Source organism: Diorhabda sublineata, chromosome 6, assembly GCF_026230105.1.
Source record: "Diorhabda sublineata isolate icDioSubl1.1 chromosome 6, icDioSubl1.1, whole genome shotgun sequence".
Classification (NCBI taxonomy): domain Eukaryota; kingdom Metazoa; phylum Arthropoda; class Insecta; order Coleoptera; family Chrysomelidae; genus Diorhabda; species Diorhabda sublineata.
Window position 1 is genome coordinate 2,140,001 of NC_079479.1, and position 18,469 is coordinate 2,158,469.

At 34.0% G+C, this 18,469-nt stretch overlaps 1 protein-coding gene across 1 annotated transcript in view; it reads right to left on the reverse strand.

The window, feature by feature from the left end:
* Positions 1-3,362: 3,362 nt before the first annotated feature.
* Positions 3,363-18,469, reverse strand: part of LOC130445268 (PR domain zinc finger protein 14-like) — an 85,469-nt gene continuing 70,362 nt past the window's right edge. Inside the window, exon 6 of the mRNA XM_056780830.1 lies at positions 3,363-3,582. Within this exon, the coding sequence (XP_056636808.1) occupies positions 3,557-3,582 (26 nt within the window). The 3' untranslated portion in view covers positions 3,363-3,556. The remainder of the gene's footprint in view (positions 3,583-18,469) is intronic.

An 18,469-nucleotide genomic window follows, 5' to 3' on the forward strand; every position in this document is an offset into this window, starting at 1 on the left:
TATAATCAAAAATGAAGTTTATTCACGTCGGGTAGCCCAAATTCTTACTGAACGACATCCCAGAAACTAAACGGCCACCAATTGAACATCGTACATCGTTTTTTGGCTGGAACTTGTTGTTTGGGGTCCTTTTTGACCCAGGGTTAACTGTCAACTGTCTCAAGTCTTTTTCTGACCGTCCAGCCACTCCTCAAGTTTCTCTAGTGGTAAATATGTGGTAAACTACATAACCTATTATAAAGGTTAGTTTTGCAAGGATCAAAATGGTGGATAACATATTTTTGGGCTGTCGGAACGAGAAAAATACAATTTAGAAAGGATTTAGAAAGGATAAAAAATGATTAAGTAGTAGTTAATACTAGAAAGCATTTCAAAAAGAATTTAACAACACCGTACGTACAATTAAATTTGATTATTTTTCTCACTGTGTACAAAGTACTTCTTGTAGTTCTGATACTACAGATCCTACGCGAAGTTTGTCTTTAATGATATATGTACGGTAAAAGCAGAGGCGGTTGAAATGATGGCGGACAGCCCCTGGCTACCTGACTTGTATATAATATACTGTGGAACTTTATAAAGAATATCTAATTTAACTACATTCATTAGAGAAATATCACGAGTTACTTATTACGCTCCTAACCTCAAATATTTCCATTAAAAATCGATTTATTTTTCGAAATATCGATAAATCGTGTAACTGACACATGTCAAATGTCAAATCTATATGACGTTTACGAAGTACCGACCAATTTTATGACATTTCGATTAGTCTGGAATAAATGACAGCCATTTATAATCGTAAATACTAGAAGGCGGTGTGTGATGAAATATTAATCAATCACTTCGCTCCGGAATCAAAACGATCATGATCTGAGCGGACTGCAGTCGTCGAACCACGTCCGAAGATCTAACAGTCATCTGGAAAGGTTATGAATCCAGTATTTTGGGTGGAAAAACGGATGTCGAAGTGTTTAAATAAAAACAGATTCCGTCCTACCAATAAGATTATTTCGCAACGGCTGCGGCGGTTGGGTGTGGACCGTGGTTTGTAGATGGCGCCACGCAACAATGCGCGGAACGTAAATATTAAGTACTGAGCAAAATATGGCCGCGGTTTGTTGTACACGTAAAGTATTCGTGCAACTTTTGCCAGTTTTTCCAATTATAACCTCTTGTTTCGATATAATAACCTCAGGTTATTATTAAAACTGTAAAAAAAAATAGAAATAACCGGCAAATTAATGTAAAAGTGCAGTGTACAGTGCTAGAAAATGGCGTATTCCAAGGATTTGTCCTTGACGAAGAAAAATATGTTGCAACTATGGTTAATACATCCATCTGGCCTTCAGTGACTATTGGTGGCACGCTCGACGGTAAGACTTCCACGAAATGTATAAAACAGTTTAATTTTTATAAAATTTCGGTATCAAAATCGTTTATTTTGTACCGTACCGTATTTGGAACGTTTTGAGAATCGGGTGCGTGAATTTCGAACAGGTAGCTCGCCCGTTGGCAAGGTACGCAGCACGACTGTAAGGGAAAACGTCTTTTGAAAGCAACAGCCGACAAAACAGACACCCACCGTGACTTCTTCATTGTTAAGTCGATGAATTGAATCATTTAGTTTTCGATAACGATTTTCATGTTCAAGTTTGTTATTATTTCCATATATTTCATCAATATAATTGATCTGAATCGATACGGGTCTCAGTTCGAGTTTGAATTGCGCTAAACGGATTTCACAGTAAATACGAGGGTCATTCCAGAAGTGTATGTGGTATCGAATACGAGCTGGTGGATTGTCTTGATGTAACACAGTTTTCTTAACCAAATGCGGACGGAAAGGTGCCAAACTTCGATGGGAAGTTTAAGAGAAGAATTTGTACCTCACTTTACCTTAAATTTAAGCTTTATAAGTGGAAATTTAAGCCCGTACTGTCTAATGGTATCCAAATATGAAGATACACCAAAGCAGGCGACTTAGCAATCGTCCAAAGGTTCCAAAACAAACCACTGAGGAAAATCGTGGATACCTTTTGTTAAATTCGCCATTAGGATGTGGAAAATGGAAATTAGAAAGCTCCATCATCGAGGTTCTTGATAATACTGGATTAGAAAGACTCAATCAATAATTTTGAGGTAAATTTTGGTTCTCCAGAACGTAAGGAACTGAACTGACTTGCTCGTTGGTCAGTTTTGACCCTTTATGGGTGTTTGATTTGAAAAAAAAACATCAAATTTTTGTTTTGCGGACATGGTATTTTTGTTAACCGACGAATCAGAGATTTGTTTTCGATTTATCGTTAAAATCTACGACTCTGATGGTAATAATTTGCAATACTACGCTTTTTAATTATATCCATTACATAATTGACAGTATTTGTGATATTTCCATCCAATTTATATGAAATATCATTAAATAAGAAAAAAAACAAGCGTAATAATCATTAAATATATTGCTGGCGTGAAAAAAAAAAACAACTTATTACAATTAAATTTGTTATTGTTCGATATCCATTACTAATAAATTAATTTCCTTCGAATAATGTAATCATTTGACCGGTTTTGATTCACTCGAACCTCTTCAGTATGTTTAATAAAATCGTTCGCTCGAATTTGTATAGAAAAACAACTAGTTTTGTGAAAACTATTGATTTTTCGCAAACTACCCATCGTAGGAGCTTTAGAAAATCGTTTATCATTTATCCGATTAAATAAATGCGAACCGGTTTTGGTTTACTTGATCCTCATCAGAACGTAGCTACTTTATTTCAACTAAAAATTGATTTTATTCAATTCCTTCGAGACTAATACGATAATTTCAACGATTTTCTATAATTTCGATGCCGTGCTTGTAGCAGGAGACCAAATCTGGATTATACGGTGGATGAGGGAGTGTAATTTAACCACAGTTGCAATCGATTGCAGTTTGAGTACAATATATAGACAAATAACATAATTTTTGTCCTTATGGGTAATTCTTCTTCTCTACAGGCGTGGATGGAGCAAAATTTTTTGCTCATTTTCGTTTCGAAAGACTGTAGGATGCACCACTACGCTCGTGAGACGAAGAAACGGTCAAAACAACGCGAATCGGCTGCGCAAAACTTCTTTAACTGTAAATCATGTTTATGATTGTAGTTTAGTCCCAATTTGATTTTTAAGACGCAATATCGTGCTATTTAGACCCAGATATCTTTTTGTGGATACAGAGTTTTAAAATGACGGATTTTAATGGTTCAGTACGACATTGATTTGTATCGAGTACTGAGGGTGAAGATTCAGGCTTCGAAGTAGCCCGATCTCGACCCGTTTGAGTTGTTTTGGGGAACGGAATGTATGGAATAAAACACGGCATATATATTAAACTTTTTTTTTCCATAGTTATATACAACAATATACATTGATACGTAAATTTATACGTAGTACAAAAAAATATATATATCTATATAAATAGAATAATTAATAACAATTTTATAAATAACTCTTAACTAAAATCACTTACAAACTTTCAAATTCATTGAAAATAAGGAAACGGGAAAAAGATTTTTCATCATTTGCGCGTTCCGTTCGGTTTTCCTGTAACAAAGAAATGAAATATTCAAATGTCGAATTTTTCTATATTTCAAATACTGATTTGAATTAGAAAAAATAGAAAAAACTACCGGAAATATGTTTCTAACCTAACAATTAAATCTATACTAAACGCATGAGTCGGGTAATATCGAAAAGTTAGGTTAGGTGAACGAAAATCCCCAGCGGGAGACTATAAAGTTTATAAACACCAGTTTTGATTGAAATAAAAGTGAAAAGAAATAAGACGGATTTGAAAAAATTATAAGTACTTGATAGTTTCGCTAATCTAGCCGTAGATGGATCATTTTTATTTTGCACTGATGTTTAATTCATCTTGCCTTAGAAATCTGTATCTTGGATCAATCCAATTTTATTAAACCATATTTTTCATTTAGTTTTCTCATTAATTTTGCTTCAGATTGTGAGATTTTGGGTCGATCTCATCTTAATTAGTTAGACTTTAGAATAATCTTGCCTTAGAAAGCTATATCTTGACTCAATTCAATTCACTGTATTTCTCATTTTTCTTTGGTTAACTGTATTTTCCATCGATTTTGCTTTAGCTGACTGGTATTTAGATCTATATCATCTCAATTAGTTAAATTTGGAATTAATCTTGCCTTAGAAAGCTATAGCTTGAATCAATTTAGCTTCAATTGACTGAATTTCCCGTTTTTCTTTGGGTAACTGTATTTTCCATCGATTTTGCTTAAGCTGACCGTAATTTAGATCAATATCATCTCAATTAGTTAAATTTGGAATTAATCTTGCCTTAGAAAGCTATATCTTGAACCAATTCAGCTTCAATTGACTGTATTTCTCATTTTTCTTTGGTTAACTGTATTTTCCATCGATTTTGCTTTAGCTGACCGTAATTTAGATCCATATCATCTCAAATAGTTAAATTTCGAATTAATCTTGCCTTAGAAAGCTATATCTTGAACCAATTCAGCTTCAATTGACTGTATTTCTCATTTTTCTTTGGTTAACTGTATTTTCCATCGATTTTGCTTTAGCTGACCGTAATTTAGATCAATATCATCTCAATTAGTTAAATTTCGAATTAATCTTGCCTTAGAAAGCTATATCTTGAATCAATTCAGCTTCAATTGACTGTATTTCTCATTTTTCTTTGGTTAACTGTATTTTCCATCGATTTTGCTTTAGCTGACCGTAATTTAGATCAATATCATCTCAATTAGTTAAATTTCGAATTAATCTTGCCTTAGAAAGCTATATCTTGAATCAATTCAGCTTCAATTGACTGTATTTCTCATTTTTCTTTGGTTAACTGTATTTTCCATCGATTTTGCTTTAGCTGACCGTAATTTAGATCAATATCATCTCAAATAGTTAAATTTCGAATTAATCTTGCCTTAGAAAGCTATATCTTGAACCAATTCAGCTTCAATTGACTGTATTTCTCATTTTTCTTTGGTTAACTGTATTTTCCATCGATTTTGCTTTAGCTGACCGTAATTTAGATCAATATCATCTCAATTAGTTAAATTTCGAATTAATCTTGCCTTAGAAAGCTATATCTTGAATCAATTCAGCTTCAATTGACTGTATTTCTCATTTTTCTTTGGTTAACTGTATTTTCCATCGATTTTGCTTTAGCTGACCGTAATTTAGATCAATATCATCTCAAATAGTTAAATTTCGAATTAATCTTGCCTTAGAAAGCTATATCTTGAATCAATTCAGCTTCAATTGACTGTATTTCTCATTTTTCTTTGGTTAACTGTATTTTCCATCGATTTTGCTTTAGCTGACCGTAATTTAGATCAATATCATCTCAATTAGTTAAATTTCGAATTAATCTTGCCTTAGAAAGCTATATCTTGAACCAATTCAGCTTCAATTGACTGTATTTCTCATTTTTCTTTGGTTAACTGTATTTTCCATCGATTTTGCTTTAGCTGACCGTAATTTAGATCCATATCATCTCAAATAGTTAAATTTCGAATTAATCTTGCCTTAGAAAGCTATATCTTGAACCAATTCAGCTTCAATTGACTGTATTTCTCATTTTTCTTTGGTTAACTGTATTTTCCATCGATTTTGCTTTAGCTGACCGTAATTTAGATCCATATCATCTCAAATAGTTAAATTTCGAATTAATCTTGCCTTAGAAAGCTATATCTTGAACCAATTCAGCTTCAATTGACTGTATTTCTCATTTTTCTTTGGTTAACTGTATTTTCCATCGATTTTGCTTTAGCTGACCGTAATTTAGATCAATATCATCTCATTTAGTTAAATTTCGAATTAATCTTGCCTTAGAAAGCTATATCTTGAATCAATTCAGCTTCAATTGACTGTATTTCTCATTTTTCTTGGTTAACTGTATTTTCCATCGATTTTGCTTTAGCTGACCGTAATTTAGATCAATATCATCTCAATTAGTTAAAATTTCGATTAATCTTGCCTTAGAAAGCTATATCTTGAATCAATTCAGCTTCAATTGACTGTATTTCTCATTTTTCTTTGGTTAACTGTATTTTCCATCGATTTTGCTTTAGCTGACCGTAATTAGATCAATATCATCTCAATAGTTAAATTCGAATTAATCTTGCCTTAGAAAGCTATATCTTGAACCAATTCAGCTTCAATTGACTGTATTTCTCATTTTTCTTTGGTTAACTGTATTTTCCATCGATTTGCTTTTAGCTGACCGTAATTTAGATCAATATCATCTCAATTAGTTAAATTTCGAATTAATCTTGCCTTAGAAAGCTATATCTTGAATCAATTCAGCTTCAATTGACTGTATTTCTCATTTTTCTTTGGTTAACTGTATTTTCCATCGATTTTGCTTTAGCTGACCGTAATTTAGATCAATATCATCTCAAATAGTTAAATTTCGAATTAATCTTGCCTTAGAAAGCTATATCTTGAATCAATTCAGCTTCAATTGACTGTATTTCTCATTTTTCTTTGGTTAACTGTATTTTCCATCGATTTTGCTTTAGCTGACCGTAATTTAGATCAATATCATCTCAATTAGTTAAATTTCGAATTAATCTTGCCTTAGAAAGCTATATCTTGAACCAATTCAGCTTCAATTGACTGTATTTCTCATTTTTCTTTGGTTAACTGTATTTTCCATCGATTTTGCTTTAGCTGACCGTAATTTAGATCCATATCATCTCAAATAGTTAAATTTCGAATTAATCTTGCCTTAGAAAGCTATATCTTGAACCAATTCAGCTTCAATTGACTGTATTTCTCATTTTTCTTTGGTTAACTGTATTTTCCATCGATTTTGCTTTAGCTGACCGTAATTTAGATCCATATCATCTCAAATAGTTAAATTTCGAATTAATCTTGCCTTAGAAAGCTATATTTTGAATCAATTCAGCTTCAATTGACTGTATTTCTCATTTTTCTTTGGTTAACTGTATTTTCCATCGATTTTGCTTTAGCTGACCGTAATTTAGATCAATATCATCTCAATTAGTTAAATTTCGAATTAATCTTGCCTTAGAAAGCTATATCTTGAATCAATTCAGCTTCAATTGACTGTATTTCTCATTTTTCTTTGGTTAACTGTATTTTCCATCGATTTTGCTTTAGCTGACCGTAATTTAGATCAATATCATCTCAATTAGTTAAATTTCGAATTAATCTTGCCTTAGAAAGCTATATCTTGAATCAATTCAGCTTCAATTGACTGTATTTCTCATTTTTCTTTGGTTAACTGTATTTTCCATCGATTTTGCTTTAGCTGACCGTAATTTAGATCAATATCATCTCAAATAGTTAAATTTCGAATTAATCTTGCCTTAGAAAGCTATATCTTGAACCAATTCAGCTTCAATTGACTGTATTTCTCATTTTTCTTTGGTTAACTGTATTTTCCATCGATTTTGCTTTAGCTGACCGTAATTTAGATCAATATCATCTCAATTAGTTAAATTTCGAATTAATCTTGCCTTAGAAAGCTATATCTTGAATCAATTCAGCTTCAATTGACTGTATTTCTCATTTTTCTTTGGTTAACTGTATTTTCCATCGATTTTGCTTTAGCTGACCGTAATTTAGATCAATATCATCTCAAATAGTTAAATTTCGAATTAATCTTGCCTTAGAAAGCTATATCTTGAATCAATTCAGCTTCAATTGACTGTATTTCTCATTTTTCTTTGGTTAACTGTATTTTCCATCGATTTTGCTTTAGCTGACCGTAATTTAGATCAATATCATCTCAATTAGTTAAATTTCGAATTAATCTTGCCTTAGAAAGCTATATCTTGAACCAATTCAGCTTCAATTGACTGTATTTCTCATTTTTCTTTGGTTAACTGTATTTTCCATCGATTTTGCTTTAGCTGACCGTAATTTAGATCAATATCATCTCAAATAGTTAAATTTCGAATTAATCTTGCCTTAGAAAGCTATATCTTGAATCAATTCAGCTTCAATTGACTGTATTTCTCATTTTTCTTTGGTTAACTGTATTTTCCATCGATTTTGCTTTAGCTGACCGTAATTTAGATCAATATCATCTCAATTAGTTAAATTTCGAATTAATCTTGCCTTAGAAAGCTATATCTTGAACCAATTCAGCTTCAATTGACTGTATTTCTCATTTTTCTTTGGTTAACTGTATTTTCCATCGATTTTGCTTTAGCTGACCGTAATTTAGATCCATATCATCTCAAATAGTTAAATTTCGAATTAATCTTGCCTTAGAAAGCTATATCTTGAACCAATTCAGCTTCAATTGACTGTATTTCTCATTTTTCTTTGGTTAACTGTATTTTCCATCGATTTTGCTTTAGCTGACCGTAATTTAGATCCATATCATCTCAAATAGTTAAATTTCGAATTAATCTTGCCTTAGAAAGCTATATTTTGAATCAATTCAGCTTCAATTGACTGTATTTCTCATTTTTCTTTGGTTAACTGTATTTTCCATCGATTTTGCTTTAGCTGACCGTAATTTAGATCAATATCATCTCAATTAGTTAAATTTCGAATTAATCTTGCCTTAGAAAGGTATATCTTGACTCAATTCAGCTTCAATTGACTAGCATCGTCTCCATTAACCTCAACCATATCAAATCGATTCGACGTCGCGTCAATTCCAATGATAACAATAAAAAAATAAATTTAATGATGTATATAATGATCGAGTTAACTACGATCTCACTTACCAAGAAAGTAAAATTACAAATGAACAAAAAGTGAGAAACAATAATTAGAATGTAGCGGCGGTCTTGTCCCTTGGGGTAAGTCTAATCGTACGCCCGTGATATGTAATTTGCTGGACGAATTAAAATTCTGAAGTAGCCAAAATACGATATATATATATAAGAAAAAAAAAGAAGAAAGAAAAAATAGACGATCGGGGGCTGTGTAAGATTGGATGCTGTCCGGGTGCTGTGTAATTACAATCAGTAGTTCGATTGCCGGGCGGGTAATCATATAATCACGGTATTCTAGATCGGCCCGAGGACGTGCTCTCCTCTGCTACCGTTCGTCTTATGTATGCATGAGACCAATTAATAGGTATTTGCGATGTTGTCGGCTCTAGACAAATGAGACACATTTAAATCGTATCCGTAACCGCCGCCGTATATTTTTTTTATCACAAAAGAGATGGAAAATCGTAATTTCAATTCGATCATTTGCACTCAATCGGCTCAAACTGTTTGAGTCTTCCTAAACCCACTCCCGAATTCACTTCCTCGCCTTTCTGACAAAAATAAAGGCCTAAACACACTAGAAACACGCCACGCCACGATTCTCCAGTTCGACTATTTGGGTCTTCTTAAAGCCACTTTTGAATTCATTTCCTCGCCTTTTTGACGAAAATAAAGGCCTAAACACACTAGCAACACGCCACGCCTCTCCACGCCACGATTCTCCAATACGATTATTTGGGTCTCCTTAAAGCCACTTTCGAATTTATTCCTTCGCCTTTCTGACAAATATAAAGGCCCAAACACACTAGGAACACACTACGCCACGCCACGTCACGCCACGATTCTCCAGTTCGACTATTTGGGTCTTCTTAAAGCCACTTTCGAAATTTATTCCTTCGCCTTTCTGACAAATATAAAGGCCCAAACACACTAGCAACACACTACGCCACGCCTCTCCACGCCACGTCACGCCACGCCTCTCCACGCCACGTCACGCCACGATTCTCCAGTTCGACTATTTGGGTCTTCTTAAAGCCACTTTCGAAATTTATTCCTTCGCCTTTCTGACAAATATAAAGGCCCAAACACACTAGCAACACACTACGCCACGCCTCTCCACGCCACGTCACGCCACGATTTTCCAGTTCGACTATTTGGGTCTTCTTAAAGCCACTTTCGAAATTTATTCCTTCGCCTTTCTGACAAATATAAAGGCCCAAACACACTAGCAACACACTACGCCACGCCTCTCCACGCCACGTCACGCCACGATTCTCTAGTTCGACTATTTGGGTCTTCTTAAAGCCACTCCCGAATTCATTTCCTCGCCTTTCTGACAAAAATAAAGGCCTAAACACACTAGCAACACTCTACGCCACGCTACGTCACGCTATGATTCTCCAGTTTGACTATTTGGGTCTTCTTAAAGCCACTCCCGAATTCATTTCCTCGCCTTTCTGACAAAAATAAAGGCCTAAACACACTAGCAACACGCTACGCCACGCCTCTCCACGCCACGTCACACCCCGATTCTCCAGTTCGACTATTTGGGACTTCTTAAAGTCAATTTCGAATTTATTCCTTCGCCTTTCTGACAAAAATAAAGGCCTAAACACACTAGCAACACACTACGCCACGCCTCTCCACGCCACGTCACGCCACGCCTCTCCACGCCACGTCACGCCACGATTCTCCAGTTCGACTATTTGGGTCTTCTTAAAGCCACTTTCGAAATTTATTCCTTCGCCTTTCTGACAAATATAAAGGCCCAAACACACTAGCAACACGCCACGCCTCTCCACGCCACGCTATGATTCTCCAGTTCGACTATTTGGGACTTTTTAAAGTCAATTTCGAATTCATTCCTTCGCCTTTCTGACAAAAATAAAGGCCTAAACACACTAGCAACACGCCACGCCCCTCCACGCCACGCAGAAATACTGAAAATAAAACGCCCGTTATAAAAAAAGTTCTAAAAGGACACATCAAAGTCGCTTCCGCTGTAAAAAATGTTAAAAACGCCGCGCGAATTCGCCGAATTTTAAAATTCCATTGTAGCTGGACAGGACCGGCTCGAGGACGAATTTCGCGACCTAGTTCGTAACAGGACGTTCTGTCCCCACAACCTTAGACATGAAATCCCGCCCACGAAACGTTATAAGGAACTTAGGAGATCAGAAAATTTAAAAAAAACACAATACAAACGGGAGGGTGGGGGGTTGTTAAGTAATTAATCACGAATTAAGGGTTTCTATTAATCGAAATAAATAATAGTCGCATAGCGCTAAATCGGGAATATAAGGAGGATGTTCCAGTGGTTCCCAACCGAAATCGTTCAACGTTTCCATCGATTTGTTTTTGAGTTTACAGGATGTCCCAAAAGCAAGTAAACATGTTAAACACAAGATTTTTTTCAAAACGGAATCGCTTTTTATTTAATTCTACATAGATCCAATTCGATTTAGGTTTCTAGGTTAAAGTGGAAGAAGAAGAAAATTTCTTCTTTATAGTTTTAACCCTTGGCGAAACCAATTCTTCGAGGTTAAATGTAAAAAAATTGTTTATATTAATGAGATACACTGTATATTAATACCAAGGAATTATATTTGGCAACATGGCCGTTATAAACTTGCTACCGGTATATTTTCTACATAAAATTAATAGCCTTTCATTTGGCTTGCTGCAACATGAAAAAAATTATATATAATAAGCCTGGATTATCGATATACGAATACCAGACATAATTCAGGTAGACATAAGATCTATAGATTCAGATATGGACTAATAATTTCGAAAAATAGAGTAAAATAAACACGTTGACTGCCGCGCTGCATCCACACAAACAATCTAGTTTCGTAAAATAAACTTCCCAACGGATTTTCATAATTAAAAATACGTTTATTGGTATCGAATGATACATGTTTGGAAAGCTCAAACATTCCTCTATCTTTCGATATAACCGTTATTTGAATCAAAATATTTTCGCAAGCGGTAAATCATTTTTTTTACGCGCGAGTCGTAGCCGTGTTGATTTTTTATAACTTCTCGTGGAATTCCCATTAATTTGTGATCCGTATTTTTGTTATATCCTGTATGAAATATACACCTGTTGAGGCGTTTTACCTTTTTTTGTAAGCGTCTATTCATCTAAATCATTCCAACGACACGTAATCTCGAAAAATATGTTTTTTTTTTTCAATTGATGACGATGACGGTTTTTTTTTAATATTTTTATTATAAAAAGGTTTTTTAAGCCTTTTTTATACACACGATTAATTCTATTCAGTTCGAAATAAATTGAGGGTGGAAAAACTTTATTCAAATTTCTATTTATACAGGGTGGTATTGTAAAATACAAGAATTTTTTGAATAATTTATTTTTTTGTTTTTTCAAAGTGGAAAACGTGGAAAAAATTAATTAAAAATATGTATAGGGGAATTATAATTAACAAAGAACTCAAATATTGTTTAAAATTGATACAGGGAAACCAAAAACTTAACGCTTGACTCACCAAAACATGAGTTACAGCTGATTGGTTAAAACATGTTGCTGGTCATAGTTCATAACTCTTAAATATGGAAACCATTAAGAATCCATTATTTTCGATGGTGAATTAAGAAAATTTTCGGCAAAATGTGAAAAAAAAACAGTGAAAAACCGTTTAATTACACCCAGTCGTACACTTAATGTTGGAGGGATAATTTTGTCATAGTTTTGTTCTGGCGCAAACGGTTTCCGTTTAGAAACCCGGGCGAGGCGTTTGGAATCGAGGAGAAATCTGTTTCGAGCTAAATCAGGTCTTGAACGACGAAATTTCAGCGAAATTGGCATCGTTCCGAGACTTCTTAGTTTAACTTCTGGATTTTATCCGAAAGAACCTCAAAATTGTGATAATTTTGGTCTGACGCAAACGGTTTCCGTTTAGAAACCCGGGCGAGGCGTTTGGAATCGAGGAGAAATCTGTTTCGAGCTAAATCAGATCTTGAACGACGAAATTTCATCGAAATTGGTATCGTTCCGAGACTTCTGAGTTTAACTTCTGGATTTTATCCGAAAGAACCTCAAAATTGTGATAATTTTGGTCTGTCGCAAACGGTTTCCGTTTAAAAACCCGGGCGAGGCGTTTGGAATCGAGGAGAAATCTGTTTCGAGCTAAATCAGATCTTGAACGACGAAATTTCAGCGAAATTGGTATCGTTCCGAGACTTCTAAGTTTAACTTCTGAATTTTATCCGAAAGAACCTCAAAATAGTGATAATTTTGGTCTGTCGCAAACGGTTTCCGTTTAAAAACCCGGGCGAGGCGTTTGGAATCGAGGAGAAATCTGTTTCGAGCTAAATCAGATCTTGAACGACGAAATTTCAGCGAAATTGGTATCGTTCCGAGACTTCTAAGTTTAACTTCTGAATTTTATCCGAAAGAACCTCAAAATAGTGATAATTTTGGTCTGTCGCAAACGGTTTCCGTTTAAAAACCCGGGCGAGGCGTTTGGAATCGAGGAGAAATCTGTTTCGAGCTAAATCAGATCTTGAACGACGAAATTTCAGCGAAATTGGTATCGTTCCGAGACTTCTAAGTTTAACTTCTGAATTTTATCCGAAAGAACCTCAAAATAGTGATAATTTTGGTCTGTCGCAAACGGTTTCCGTTTAAAAACCCGGGCGAGGCGTTTGTAATCGAGGAGAAATCTGTTTCGAGCTAAATCAGATCTTGAACGACGAAATTTCATCGAAATTGGTATCGTTCCGAGACTTCTGAGTTTAACTTCTGGATTTTATCCGAAAGAACCTCAAAATTGTGATAATTTTGGTCTGTCGCAAACGGTTTCCGTTTAAAAACCCGGGCGAGGCGTTTGGAATCGAGGAGAAATCTGTTTCGAGCTAAATCAGATCTTGAACGACGAAATTTCAGCGAAATTGGTATCGTTCCGAGACTTCTAAGTTTAACTTCTGAATTTTATCCGAAAGAACCTCAAAATAGTGATAATTTTGGTCTGTCGCAAACGGTTTCCGTTTAAAAACCCGGGCGAGGCGTTTGGAATCGAGGAGAAATCTGTTTCGAGCTAAATCAGATCTTGAACGACGAAATTTCAGCGAAATTGGTATCGTTCCGAGACTTCTAAGTTTAACTTCTGAATTTTATCCGAAAGAACCTCAAAATAGTGATAATTTTGGTCTGACGCAAACGGTTTCTGTGTAAAAACTCGGGCGAGGCGTTTGGAATCGAGGAGAAATCTGTTTCGAGCTAAATCAGATCTTGAACGACGAAATTTCAGCGAAATTGGCATCGTTCCGAGACTTCTGAGTTTAACTTCTGGATTTTATCCGAAAGAACCTCAAAATAGTGATAATTTTGGTCTGTCGCAAACGGTTTCCGTTTAAAAACCCGGGCGAGGCGTTTGGAATCGAGGAGAAATCTGTTTCGAGCTAAATCAGATCTTGAACGACGAAATTTCAGCGAAATTGGTATCGTTCCGAGACTTCTAAGTTTAACTTCTGAATTTTATCCGAAAGAACCTCAAAATAGTGATAATTTTGGTCTGTCGCAAACGGTTTCCGTTTAAAAACCCGGGCGAGGCGTTTGGAATCGAGGAGAAATCTGTTTCGAGCTAAATCAGATCTTGAACGACGAAATTTCAGCGAAATTGGTATCGTTCCGAGACTTCTAAGTTTAACTTCTGAATTTTATCCGAAAGAACCTCAAAATAGTGATAATTTTGGTCTGTCGCAAACGGTTTCCGTTTAAAAACCCGGGCGAGGCGTTTGGAATCGAGGAGAAATCTGTTTCGAGCTAAATCAGGTCTTGAACGACGAAATTTCAGCGAAATTGGTATCGTTCCGAGACTTCTTAGTTTAACTTCTGAATTTTATTCAAAAGAACCTCAAAATAGTGAAAATTTTGCGGATATTGTTGCGGACACCGTTCGTCGACAACAGAGCCCGTTTTAACAATTTCCCGTACGTCTTCCAGTTCGGTATACATAGACGCAAATGTCTTAAACACGTACATTCTTTGTGGATTGTTTGAACATGTTAATTTATTAAATTTATGAATTAATGTACACGCTCAAAAGCTAAAAATTCAAAAAAACATAGTATCTCGTGCTGTTGAGCGTAGGTTTGACTATAACAAGTCAAAAGTAAAAATTCCTTCGTTCGCGTTGGCGCTCACGCTCGAGTTGGCGTTTGCGTTGACGTTCGCGTTGTTGCTCGAAATGGTGTTCACGAGTCGAAATAAGACTTCTATGGTTAATCGTACTTTTTTGAAACTGTGCTGTTGAGCGTAGGTTTGACTATAACAAGTCAAAAGCAAACATTCCCACGTTCGCATTGACGCTCGCGCTCGAGTTGGCGCTTGCGTGGACGTTCTCGTAGGAGCTCGAATAGGCGTTCGCGCTGACACGAGTCGAAATAAGATTTTTATGGTTAATCGTACTTTGTTGAAACTATGCTGTTGAGCGTAGGTTTAACTATAACAAGTCGAAAGCAACGTTCGCGTTGGCGCTCGAGTTGGCGTTGGCGCTTGCGTTGGCGTTCGCGCTGACTCGATTCGAAATAAGACTTTTATGGTTAATCGTACGTTTTTTTTTTTTAAAAACTGCCCGTACGTTTTGAATTGCTACCCATAAACTACTATGTTTAATAAGAATAATTAATAAAACACCACCGATGATTATATACCCTATATTCGAACCACGTTTTTGTTATTATAGTTAATTTAGGGTTACGCGACGTAAAATCAAGACGACTTCTTGATTCTACTACCATATAATTTGTATGATTAAAATTCAAATTTTTTTTTTTTTTTTGAAACTGCTTCTCTCTCCTTCGAAATCAAATCCTTCTTATATGTAAGCGTGTTAATAGGATTTACTTTTTATTTGATCTGTTTTTTTAGTTTAATTATTTACAGATTGTCCCGCGAAAATCCTGTATATATACAGGGTGATTCATCGATGCCTCCTTTATCGTTTCGAAATATCAAAATTTTCACTTTTCCAAAATTATTCACAATCACGCAGTATTTTCCAAAATGCTGATAAATCATTTTTTAAAATGAAACACCCTATATATAATCACGTATTTGGATACAGCTACAATAATACAGGGTTGTACGGGATATTTAAAAAGTAATAATCAAAATTTCCAGCTCGAAATTAATTATTAAATGAAAAAATCATTATTTTGTACAAAAAAATCAAAATACCTCGAAAACTATTAATTTTGTGTACAGGAAATGCTTGATTATTTACAGATTGTCCCACAAAAATCGATTTTAAATATAGTGGAACATTACACACGTTCCTGTATATATACAGGGTGATTCATCGATGCCTCCTTTATCGTTTCGAAATATCAAAATTTTCACTTTTCCAAAATTATTCACAATCACGCAGTATTTTCCAAAATGTTGATAAATCATTTTTTAAAATGAAACAACCCATATATAATCACGTATTTGGATACAGCTACAATAATACAGGGTTATACGGGATATTTAAAAAGTAATAATCAAAATTTCCAGCTCGAAATTAATTATTAAATGAAAAAATCATTATTTTGTACAAAAAAAACAAAATACCTCGAAAACTATTAATTTTGTGTACAGGGATTGTTTGATTATTTACAGATTGTCCCACAAAAATCGATTTTAAATATAGTGGAACATTACACACGTTCCTGTATATATACAGGGTGATTCATCGATGCCTCCTTTATCGTTTCGAAATATCGAAATTTTCACTTTTCCAAAATTATTCACAATCACGCAGTATTTTCCAAAATGTTGATAAATCATTTTTTAAAATGAAACAACCTATATATAATCACGTATTTGGATACAGCTACAATAATACAGGGTTGTACGGGATATTTAAAAAGTAATAATCAAAATTTCCAGCTCGAAATTAATTATTAGATGAAAAAATCATTATTTTGTACAAAAAAAACAAAATACCTCGAAAACTATTAATTTTGTGTACAGGGATTGTTTGATTATTTACAGATTGTCCCACAAAAATCGATTTTAAATATAGTGGAACATTACACACGTTCCTGTATATATACAGGGTGATTCATCGATGCCTCCTTTATCGTTTCGAAATATCGAAATTTTCACTTTTCCAAAATTATTCACAATCACGCAGTATTTTCCAAAATGTTGATAAATCATTTTTTAAAATGAAACAACCTATATATAATCACGTATTTGGATACAGCTACAATAATACAGGGTTGTACGGGATATTTAAAAAGTAATAATCAAAATTTCCAGCTCGAAATTAATTATTAGATGAAAAAATCATTATTTTGTACAAAAAAAACAAAATACCTCGAAAACTATTAATTTTGTGTACAGGGATTGTTTGATTATTTACAGATTGTCCCACAAAAATCGATTTTAAATATAGTGGAACATTACACACGTTCCTGTATATATACAGGGTGATTCATCGATGCCTCCTTTATCGTTTCGAAATATCGAAATTTTCACTTTTCCAAAATTATTCACAATCACGCAGTATTTTCCAAAATGTTGATAAATCATTTTTTAAAATGAAACAACCTATATATAATCACGTATTTGGATACAGCTACAATAATACAGGGTTGTACGGGATATTTAAAAAGTAATAATCAAAATTTCCAGCTCGAAATTAATTATTAGATGAAAAAATCATTATTTTGTACAAAAAAATCAAAATACCTCGAAAACTATTAATTTTGTGTACAGAAAATGCTTGATTATTTACAGATTGTCCCACAAAAATCGATTTTAAATATAGTGGAACATTACACACGTTCCTGTATATATACAGGGTGATTCATCGATGCCTCCTTTATCGTTTCGAAATATCAAAATTTTCACTTTTCCAAAATTATTCACAATCACGCAGTATTTTCCAAAATGTTGATAAATCATTTTTTAAAATGAAACAACCTATATATAATCACGTATTTGGATACAGCTACAATAATACAGGGTTGTACGGGATATTTAAAAAGTAATAATCAAAATTTCCAGCTCGAAATTAATTATTAGATGAAAAAATCATTATTTTGTACAAAAAAATCAAAATACCTCGAAAACTATTAATTTTGTGTACAGAAAATGCTTGATTATTTACAGATTGTCCCACAAAAATCGATTTTAAATATAGTGGAACATTACACACGTTCCTGTATATATACAGGGAGATTCATCGATGCCTCCTTTATCGTTTCGAAATATCAAAATTTTCACGTTTCAAAATTATTCACAATCACGCAGTATTTTCCAAAATGCTGATAAATCATTTTTTAAAATGAAACACCCTATATATAATCACGTATTTGGATACAGCTACAATAATACAGGGTTGTACGGGGTATTTAAAAAGTAATAATCAAAATTTCCAGCTCGAAATTAATTATTAAATGAAAAAATCATTATTTTGTACAAAAAAAACAAAATATCTCGAAAAGTATTAATTTTGGGTACAGGGATTGTTTGATTATTTACAGATTGTCCCACAAAAATCGATTTTAAATATAGTGGAACATTACACACGTTCCTGTATATATACAGGGTGATTCATCGATACCTCCTTTATCGTTTCGAAATATCAAAATTTTCACGTTTCAAAATTATTCACAATCACGCAGTATTTTCCAAAATGCTGATAAATCATTTTTTAAAATGAAACACCCTATATATAATCACGTATTTGGATACAGCTACAATAATACAGGGTTGT